Raw genomic sequence first — 10,774 nt, 5'->3', positions numbered from 1 at the left:
TCCTCATGCTAATCAAAGTAATAACCTCTGATAGTAATTGACCTTTCTTTGCCTGCTGGTCTAATGTCAGGAAGAGCCAAAATGGCCAGGCAGCAGCTGTAAATTTAGGTTTAGGGGAATCTTTACCGTATTCCCTGCTGAAAGCATCCTCCCCCAGCAACCAGGATTTCTAGTCCAGAGGTGTCTAGAACTGTGGGAACAGGAAGCACAAACTCCTGAGGTGGACCCCTGGCAGTGATGGTGATAGGACCCACTCCCACTCTACCCCTGGGTTCCTGGACCCACGTGTCCTGTCTGTCGGGGACGCAGCACCATATAGTAACCACTGGTTCAAAATATATACTGCATTCCAAACCCCAGGGTGCATGCCCAAGTTGATGCCTTGGCTTCACATTTAATTCCAACATCCTATCAGGCCTGCCGTTTCTGGGTGACACAGTATTTGGTAGGACAAGTAGATCCCATGGTCGTGTGCTCATTGCTGTACCTCCTTCACTGTAAAGTAGGTCCCTTATCTGAGGTCATGTTTTATGGGATCCATGATGACAACTCACACACTGTAAGTCCTTTGACGCTCTGTCGTCCTGTAGTGCTGGCGGAGGCACTGCGGGCAGGAAGGCAAACTTAGAACATGTATCAATCCCCAAGAAGATGGGTCACTTTCTAGGGCGGAAGGTGTCTGATGCAATCAGTTTACCTGTAAGTAGCTTGTTGGACTTGTTGATATGGGAGCATGGTCCCATATTAAGGGCTCACAGTTGGTCTCTGCTGCTGAGATTGGCTGTTGGGTCCATGCATAACCTCTGTCTCTTCGACCATCGTCACTGTATTCATGGATCCACAGGGCAAGTGTGGAGTGGCTGAAGACTGTCTGTTCACCTCCATTGGATAAACAATCCTGTCCGCCTGGTTATTCAGGTGGGCGCTCTTGGGTGGGCATTGATATGAGACGCAAAGATCCACACACTTTGTGCCCTCTCCGTAGATCCATCTACTTGCTCTTCCCTAGAAGTCTTTGTCTCTGATTTTCTAATCTTCCTCCTACAAGTCCCCTGACCAATCAGGTGAGCCATTTGCACTGCCCCGAAGGCTGCGTATATCCCTCCTCCTGACCACTTCTCCCTCCATGCCAAGTTCACAACCAGGTCTACTGCTTGAAGCTCTGCTCACTGGGAGGATTGCCTCTCACCACCGTCTTTCAGGGCCAGCCCTGAGTGGGCCGTAGTTCGGCAGCACTCATTTTGAGTTCTTACCAACATGTCAAGCCTACCCACTTGTGAACCAGACCTGGTTTTTCCTCCTCCATGAGCTGTCCATAGGGAACCTCCAATGAGGCCACAGGGACGAGCTGAGCAAGGGGCGCTGGTTTGAGTAACCTGTTTGTGTTCTCTGGCCCTCCTCAGGCTCAATCTCAAATGTGCCATTTCCATCCTAAACTGAATTGCTGCTGGGCCCACCCAACCTTATGACATGGTGGGTCTGAAAATACGCAGCTCCTGATGGACAACTCAGGTCACGTAGTAACTTGCTGTCCAATGGTCAAGTGCTCACTCCCTGCTGGGGCCCAGTAGCATGCCAGGAGTGGCTTTTAAAACGGCAAATAATTCTCTTCTGCAGATGGCGTGACCTTGCTTGAGAACAGGACTCAGCAAACTGTGACCTGTGGGCCAAATATGGCCCATTGCCAGTTTTTCTATGACCTACAAGTTAAGAATGGTTTTTATATTTTAAATGATTACACTTTAAATGGTTATTTGAATACCTACACGATATCCTTGATTTTTCCTCTTGGCCTGCAAAGTCTAAAATATCGTCTATCTGGCCCTTTAAGAAAAGTTTGCCAGCCCTAAGCGTCCGCACTAGAATTCTCTTATTGGGACTTACCAGAGACTTCACATGGTATCCTTGTCCACCACGGATACTTCTAGCACTGTGGGGGCTGCCAGGCTGTATGGCCCAATCAGCAGGGCTGCCTGAACCTGTCAGAGAGTTTTCTATCTCTCTCTCTCTTTTTTTTTTTTTTTGAGGAAGACTGGCCCTGAGCTAACATGCGTGCCCATCTTCTTCTGCTTTATATGTGGGACACCTGCTACAGCATGGCTTGCTGAGCGGTGCCATGTCCGCACCTGGGATCTTAACTGGCAAACCCTGGGCCGCCAAAGTGGAACGTGCGCACTTAACCACTGCGCCACTGAGCTGGCCCAGAGAGTTTTCTCTTGATCTGGGCCCCACTGGCAGCCTCCTGACTCACTTGATAAACTCAGGGCAGTATTTCCAAGTATGGTAGCATCTCAAAACCTGAAGAATCCTAGCAAGCCCTGTAATCATTTAAAATATAAAAACCATTCTTAACTTGTAGGCCATACAAGTGGCCTGATGTGTTAGCTTGGGCTCCGTGTACAATAGTTTTTGAAATACCTGGGTCTGCCTCTTTTCCCAGTGTACAGTTACACTGATAAATGGCCGAGTCTGAGAACTGATGCAAATTTGCAAACCAGGCAAGGGATTCTGATTTTCCATTTTGGCAGCCGACATCAGCCTTTGGCACATCTGCTTTTGATCTGTTCTGATGGCATAAGTCAAACAATACCCTCACTGGCCATCCATATATCTCAAGTCTAGGAACCCCAAGGTCTATTAGCCGCTGCTGCAAATCCTGTTGGTCAAGGCTTCCTGGCTGCCGTTTTGGTCTTGCTCCTCATTATGTCCACCTTGCCTCTGATGGTTAAGTGCTGCCACCTGGCCTCCTGTGTCCTGCAACCCTATCATCTCCATTGGTGCCAGGAAGCCTGGGTCCATAGGAGCATCTCCTACATCAACTCTGGCCCACAGAGGACGACCACTGCCGAGCTTCTCAACAAGGCCTATGTCCCCTCACTAACGTGTTCCTTATGTCCTCTGGGAAAGGAGTCAGAGGCAGGCTCGGAGATAAAGATTTGAGTGCTAGTAGTTTCTTCGGGTGGTGGTCCCAAGAAACACCAGTGGGAACATGAGGGCGTGAGACAGGGAAGGGAAGGAAGCCAATAAAGGGTGTCATCGAGCAGGTTTCTGCCATGGGCCATGAGCTCAGTCCTGCTGGGACCTCTGGGAGACAGGATTGAATATAGCTCAGAGTTACCCTGCCCGAAGGGTGAGGGAGCTGGGGTATTTATTCCCTGTCACTTGTCTGTCATTGACTGAGAGATGCTTCTGGAGGCGCTAACTCCCCAGCATTCCCAGCCTGCTTTGCCCTCGGAAAGCCCTCAGGTGGAGAGTAGCCTGTGCCTGTGGTGGGAGGCTGCCTACAGGCACAAAGACGGTGAGGGGCCATGGGCGAAACAGCAAGGGCCTGCAGCCACCACTCGCTGGTGCATTTGACAAATACTTATTGGGTATCTCCTGTTCTTGGCCCTGAGGATACAGCAGGGAAGAGGGACACGTGGTCGCCATTCTTACAGAGTTTTCCTTCTCACCAGGGAGGCAGACAATAAACTGGCAAACCAAACAACTACAGAGTGTGCAATGTGCTCTATAGAAAATATTAGGCTGTGATTAGAGGATATTGGGGTCCGTGTGTGGAGGGTGAGGAGCAGAAAGGACGGGTCTCTCAGGAAGCAGCATTTCAACCAAGAACTCAAGGAGAAAAAGGAAGCCAGCCACATTTCTGCCTAGGGAAAAGCATTCCAGGTGCAGGGAACAGCAAAGACAAAGATTCTGAGCAGGAAAGAACGTGGTGCATTTGTGTAAGGGGGAGGGGGAGAAAGGAGGAAGAAATGTACCCACGGCGGCACCTGTCCTGAGGATGGCTCTTAGGGTTCGCTCAGGAGTTTAGGTTTTATTCTAAGTGCAATGGGAAGCTTTGGAGGGTTAAAAGCTGGAGTGGCATGATTTGCTTTGTCTTTTAGAAAGCTTTCTCCAGTTTCAAGCCCACCACCTCTTCTCCCACTCACCCATGTAGATTCTTGTTCAGTGTTAGGCTCTGGGGACACCGAGAAGAATTAGCCAGGTCCCTGCCCCCAGGGGTGCTCAACTCTCCTCCCTGCTTCAGTCTTGCCTCCAACCAACTCCCCTCCCACGCCCCACGACACTTGACACAGAGTCATCCATCCGAAGCTAGTTTATTTTGGTTGGTTTTTCACAGGGCAGGGCTGGGCTGGGTGGGAGCCAGCTGGGCTCCCAAGCTTTTTCTAAGGACTTTGATCCCCTTCCTCAGCGCTGCGGCGGCCAAAGTCCATCCATCCGTAGGCTGCTTCTTCTTTCTCCAGCCATGGCCCTTGCTTCTTGGACAGGTCTGACGGTCAGAGGAGGGGGAGGAGGTGAGGATGGAGGAAGGATGCCTGGCCTCTGGAGACTGAGGCCAAGGCCAAACCTGGCCGGGGTGGCTGTCAGCTGCTCTTACCTGCTACCAAGTGTGGGGAACCCTGGAGCCCCAGCTGCCTTCGGTGATGAGAGGCTGGGCCCAGCCTGTCCAGCTGGTCTGGCCAATGCGGCTCCAGGCCCTTATTGGCCCCTGGACCTGAGGGTGCGTCCTGCAGCTGGGAGCAGGGCTTCCAAGAAGCTTCGGAGAAGGCGGCCAGAGCCAGCGCAAAGATCAGCACATACACACACAGTCGCCGCATCTTGTCTGCAAAGGAGAGAGGGGCTGACCTTAAAGGTGGGGCTGTCCAGGCACCCGAAGGCGGGGCCCTGGACGGACGGCCTCCAGGCCCTCCTTGCTGACAGGTCTGCTGTCCTGCGCTGGGTTGCGGATTGTCCCTCCAGGGAGCTCCTCCAGCTCCTGCCAGCTCCCCGGCTCCCGAGCCTGGGCCTTTCCTCCTTACTTCCCCCAATTACAGCAACTGCTTCTCTCGGAGGATTTTAAAACCTAGAGCAATGGTTTCCAAACTGTCCTGCAGAATTTGAGGTTGTGTGAGCGGCTCTTTAGATGTTTACGTCTTGTAATTTAAAGAACTTTTCAATAGTAAAACCCCACAAACCGAAAATTCAAATCTAAACTTCGGTTCTCTGGATTCATCACCTTTGTCTTCTTCTAGCCTCGTTGTTCTGATTGGCTCTATCAAAAGTAAATTACAAGAATTTTTACCTTCTCAGAACACACTGGTATGAATAAAACGCTGCCTTGATCTGTTTTTCGTGGTGGGGTTCTCAGTTAGATTTCTTTTGGGAGAGAAAGAGTTTTGCTGCTAAAGAAACAAAGCTGAGCAATCAGTGCTATAGACCATGCTGTCCGCTATGGTGGCCACCAGCCACGTGTGGCTCCTTACGTCTAAAAGAATTAAAGTGAAACTTCTTCCCTGGCCTTGCCGCATTTCCAGTGCCCACGTGGCTGATGGATACCGTGGTGGACGGTGCAGATAGAGAACATCACCATCATCGTGGCACGTTCTTTTAGACAGTGCTCATCTAAGAAAGTGCTTGAGATGGGATCCAGGAGCCCTGGGGTCCAGTCCCAGCCCTGCTCAATAATTTGTATGACTTTGGGTAAGTCACAGCTCCCTCTGGGCCTCGGTTTTCTCACCTGCGAGATGGGAGAATAGCCTTCATCCTCTCACCTTGCAGGGCTAAGGTGAGCCTAGAGTAAGAGGGGCAGGGCAGGGCCCTGGGTGAAGGAGCAGGTCAGCTGGAAGGCAACGGTTGGGAATGCCAGGGTGGGTCCCAGAGCTGAGGCCTAGTCCGACCTTGGGCTGAAGAGAGGGCCTCAGCCCTGGAGACACCGAGGTGTGAGCCTGGTACCTTGACCGGGGTAGGGGTCCTGTCAACCCTCTTCCTAGCCTCTGCCCCCTTCGTGGGTGCCTCACCTGCAGAGCTGGGACGTGGGAGAAGCTGCGGCTGGCCTGGTGCCTCTCTGTTCTCTGCTTTGCTTGGGGCTCCAGCCCTGCCTTATAAAGCTCTCAAGGTCCCTCCAGAACCCTCCTCCCCCATGAGGCCAGGCTGCCCACAGCGAGAGGAATGGGGTGGGCACAGGTCCATCGCCCCTGCCCCGCCCTGTCACTTGGAGTCAACCAGTCATCCGGATGTGGGGGAAGGGAAGGGGAGCTGACCTCCGCAGTGAGGGACAGGAGCAAGGTGGGGCATTTCTTCCGCTGAGTATGAGGGCAGGTAGGAGACAGGCTCCTGGGGTCAGGAGCAGTGCCCCCCGCCACGTCCTTGGGGTCAGAGGCCTGGTGCTCATCCCTTGGACCACGTCCCATTGGGGGGCAAGTGAGGCAGATGGACCAAATGACCTTAGATTGAGAGAAGCGTGTTTCATGACACATTGATGTTTGAAGAGCAGGGAGTGTGTGAATGTGGAGTGATGTATTGACCCCCTGTCCCCTCTGCCGGGCTCTGCAAACAGGACGTGTCGCAGTTATCAGGAGCAATGAGCCGTGGGCTGATGGCCCCGTTCTCTCTGCCTAGTGGCTGCATCCTGGTTGCCTCTAAACCCCCTTCACATCCCCTCACCTGGAAAACCCTGACCGTCCCTCGCTCCTTATGCCCTCTGTGCTGGGCTGGCTTTAGCTTGCAGACCCCTCATCTCTCCAGGTCTGCCCCTCAGCCTCCATCTCTTGCAAACCTCCTGCCCAGAGCCAATTCCTTGAGGCTCCTGCACTTCTAGCCTCCCTTATTTTGTTCTCAAGGGGAGATAGTAATCTGCATAATGTGTTCACCACTTTTCAACACAAAAATACATTGTAAAATGGTTAGCAAAGAGACTAAAAGAATTGTCCAAGACGTAGCGGAAAACCAAATGGTGTGCTTGTTGACTTATTTGGTAAATTCCTGCCTCGACCACGTTTGGATGGATGTAACCAGCTCCAGGCTGTTTTTGATTTTTCAGCTAGGACAAGAGATTCTGCTCTTGTTTCTGCGTCATCGGAGCCCCTCCCTGTCTGGAGGAGTTTTGATGCCCCTTGGGTCCTGGAGAAGGGGCAGTGGTACCCACCCTCGCAGCCAGTGTTGCTGAGAATGAACAGGTGATGAGGGAAGCAGCCTGGGAGGTGTCCATGGCAACCAGCGGCAGAATGTTCTGGTGAATAACCACTCTAATCCAGAGCAGGACTCGGTGACTCGGCAGATGGGATAAATGAAAATGGTAAAAACAGCGCAGGCAGTGGTGATAATTAATTGAATCACAGGATCTCAGAGATGGAAGGGACTAGGAGGGGGCTTGGGGGAAGGGCGGGGTGGGGAGCAGCTCTGCTCACATCCTGGGGGGACAGAGCCTTTCGTGTTGCCGTGGTAACGGGAAATTATAAGCTTTCAGCAGAGCCCTGGTTTTTCCGGAGCCCAAGACTTGATTTCTGGCCCCTTAGCTGTTCTTCCGCAGGCTGATTGCACGAGGGGGCCGACTGCATCAGAGAAGCGCGGACTTCCATTCAACAGGCAATGGTGGGGCGCCGCTGTCTGTAGGCGCTGGCGGGCTCGCGGGAGGGCTGTGTTCAGAGCTGAGAGAGACAGCCCTTGCCCCAAGGAGAACACAACCACAGGGACTGCGTGTTCTCCTCATGGGGAACCTTGTCCGGTGGAAAACGGAAGGTTTCCGGCGCTGCCCTTTGGAGCTGTTGAGATTTGGGCAGATCTCTCGCCATCTCTGAGCTCTTTTCTCCTCCGGGAAATGAGGAAAACAACTTGGGGAGGAGTCCTGTGAATGTGGTGTCCACAGAGCGCTGTGCCCGGGCCCAGAACTTCGCGGGTACATACTGTGTTTGCACCTTCTCCCCTTGGCCTCTCTGGGCCTCAGTTAGCCTCCTCTGTGAAATGGGAATCATTTATTCCTACCTCGTAGGGCTGCAGTGAAGGGGAACTGTGACAAGGTCTGTGCACATGCTTCGCACACATGGGGAGCTTCTCCTCCTCCAAGGATTAAGGAGGGTAATTCCCTAAAAACCATCGTCTGTGAACCCAAGGTTTTCCCCCCTGCTGGCCGTGACCCAGAGGGACACCTGCCCTGAGCTGCCGTTGGAAGAGGAGCCTATGGAGGCTGGACCTCTCAGAGGCCAGCACCAAATGGTGTGCAGCGGGCTTTGGAACTGGTGAGGCTGGGGTGGGATCCTGGCTGCAACACTTTGACTAGCTGGGTGACCAGAAAGTCCAGTTTCTGGGTCTATCAAGTTGAAGACCAGATCCCAGCCCCTGGGGCCCAGCCCCTCTGCTTCCCCGTGGACCTGACTATCTCCACAACGATGACAATTCTGGGTGCCAGGCACCCAAAAACGCTTTGTACGTGTGAATGCAACTACTCTTCTCCATGAGCCTGGGATGTAAGTGCTAGTATGTCCCCATCTTACAGAGGAGGAAACAGGCTCAGACAGGCGACACAATTCCTGTCTGAATTCACGTGACCAAGAAGGAGAGCTGAGCTTGAAACTTGTCTCTGTCCTCCTGCTTCTGGATCCCAGGAGGGGTGTGGTAGGCTGAATAGCAGTCCCCCAAAGATGTCTGTGCCCTAGTCTCCGAAACCTGTGAATATGTGACATCACACGGCAAAAGGGACTTTGCAGATATAATTAAGGTTATAGACTTTAAAATGGGGAGCTTATCCTGGATTATCTGAGTGGGCCCAATTTAATCAGATGAGCCCTTAAAAGCAGAGAACATTCTTCAGCCAGAGGTAGAAGAGACGTGGCTGAAGGATGAACCACACATTTGAAGAACGAGGAGGCCTCGACCTGCCCTCGCTGGTTTGAAGATGGGACGGGGAGAGCGACAGACCAAGGAATGCATGTGGCCTTAAGGAGCTGAGAGGGGCCCTGGGCTGAGGCCCCGCCACTGCAAAGAACTGAATTCGGCCAACAACGTGGATGAGCTTGGAGGTGATTCAGCCCCAGGATCTTCAGAAAGGAAGGCAGCCTGGTAATTTCGGCCAGGGAGCCGTGCTGTACCTGGACTTCTGACCTACAGAACTGCGAGAGAATGAATCTGTGTTGTTTTAAGCTTGTAAATTTGTGGTAATTTATTACGACGACAACGGAAAACGAATACAAGGGTTTCCAGCCTTTTGAAGGTTTCTGTCAGTAAGAATGGCCCTGCATGAGTCCGCATGGGATTTTTCAAATGCAATTTTTAGAGAGGTGTTCGTTGAGATATTCAGCCGTGCGTCTAGTCCACTTTCACCCCAGTTATTGAGCACCTGCTGAAGCCAGGGTCTGGACGAGGCCCTGGGGATAGGAGGTGAATGTGATCGGCCCTCTCATTGCGTTGATGGAGTTCAGACTCTGTGGAGGACACAAAAAATACGATGTGAAGGGGACAATGTTCCCTGGGAGGAGACTCCCCAGGGGCGACTCTGCACACCTGACCACACTCCTGCCTGCCAGGCCAGCCTTGGGAAACATCGCCACTGAAGAGCTGCAAACGCTGGCTTCCTAATTGGTTATTGATAGCGGAAAAGGGAGAAGCTGATAAGGACTCAATCACCCTGCCCCAGGCAACTGGGCCTTGGAGGGAGTGAAGGTGCGGGGACAAACAGTGACACCTGGGAGGTGTTCCAGTCAGTATGGGTATCCAGTGGTCATCCCCCCCAGGGCAGGGGGCTGGGGAGGGGGGAGCGGACTTGTGACTTCTGCCTTCACCTGCTGCCCAAGTGATAAGCTAGCAGGACCCAGAGGACAGCTGCTCCCAGGCTGAGCTGGCGAGGCCACCCCCCAACCTCAGGGGCCAGGTGACAGCCCGGCTGTCTAGGAGAGAGCAGAGGGCACCCCCCGACTCCAGCCTCTGCCTGCTCTCCCAGGCCCTCCTCTCTCACCTTCTCATCTGAAGTCCACCTGTACCTTTGGAGCAGTTAGGGTCACCAGGGGAGCTCTAACCGGCCCCTGTGCCCAAGTCACACCCAGGTCCCCTGGAATCAGAAGCTGGGGAGCGAGACCCAGGCATCACTGGAGTCTGTGTGCAGGACAAGACAGGAGGCTTTGCAATCCTGGGCTCGAACCCGAGCTTTGGCACTTCCTAACTGTATGTGCCACCTAAGGCAAGTCACAGACTTGAGGATGATACTGGTACTTACCGGAGGGTCCTGGTAAGGGTTAAATGAGACACCTGCAGCATTCACCTGGTCTCTGAAACATGGTAAATTCTAAGTGAAAGTCTGCTATTATTTTCGGTATTTTCCTTACCACAGTCTTACCCGCACTTCATCGTGCTACTGCATCCCGCTGACTTCCAGGATATTCTGCCCCTTTCCTGGATTATTTTCCTCTCTACTCATCCCTGCAATAGTCCCTGGAGGCCTCCCCTACAGGGTAATGCCCCCTCCTTCGTGCAGGCCTCACACTAGCTCCTCATGTCCACCTACCTTCTGCTTCCCACAGCCCTGGTCACATCCTGGCCTCCCTCCTTGGGACGGTGTCCCCTCCCATATCTTAACAATAACCCTGTGCACTGTTGAATGAGCCCTCCCAGGGCATATTATCTCGCTTAATACTCAAAATCAAGCCCAGAACCCTGTTTGCAGACCGTCAAAACCCATTGCATGCACACTTTTGTCAAAACCCACAGAGTGCACACTCAGCCTTACGAATTCCATTGTATGTAAATTTTACTCAAAAAGAAAAGAACTGTAACAAATGTTGAACTCTAGTTAAGGAATTGTTTAGGGCAAACTGTACTGTGAATTTATTTTGAAATGCATGAAAAATAAGACAGACGGATGGATAGATATGAGGTTGAGAACAATAAAATGTAAATTACAGAATCTAGTGATGGGCATATGAGTGTTCACGTTAAAATTCAACTTTTCTGTGTGTTTGAACATTTTTATAATAAAACATTAGAAACTATTTTGTGTAGCAATATCTGATAGTGGTTTTAAGTGGGA

At 52.2% G+C, this 10,774-nt stretch overlaps 1 protein-coding gene across 1 annotated transcript; it reads right to left on the bottom strand.

Annotated features, from left to right (window-relative positions):
- Positions 1-4,085: 4,085 nt before the first annotated feature.
- GAST (gastrin) lies at positions 4,086-4,770 on the bottom strand. The gene is made up of 2 exons (XM_014833534.3): positions 4,379-4,770; positions 4,086-4,270 (listed from the first exon to the last, which is right to left on the bottom strand). Exons 1-2 carry the CDS (start codon positions 4,596-4,598, stop codon positions 4,167-4,169), a joined length of 324 nt encoding a protein of 107 aa, XP_014689020.2. The 5' UTR covers positions 4,599-4,770; the 3' UTR covers positions 4,086-4,166.
- Positions 4,771-10,774: the final 6,004 nt, after the last annotated feature.

The sequence above is a fragment of the Equus asinus genome, chromosome 13 (genome assembly GCF_041296235.1).
Source record: "Equus asinus isolate D_3611 breed Donkey chromosome 13, EquAss-T2T_v2, whole genome shotgun sequence".
Classification (NCBI taxonomy): Eukaryota; Metazoa; Chordata; class Mammalia; order Perissodactyla; family Equidae; genus Equus; species Equus asinus.
Note: the sequence above shows the minus strand (reverse complement) of the source record. Positions and strands in the feature narration are given on the sequence as shown.

Bases quoted from the DNA above. Each gene is read 5' to 3' on its own strand.
- GAST (XM_014833534.3), bottom strand. From the start codon at position 4,598: ATGCGGCGACTGTGTGTGTATGTGCTGATCTTTGCGCTGGCTCTGGCC. The intron at 4,271-4,378 runs GTAAGAGCAGCT...TCTGACCGTCAG, and splicing joins TTCCCCACACTTGGTAGCAG to ACCTGTCCAAGAAGCAAGGG.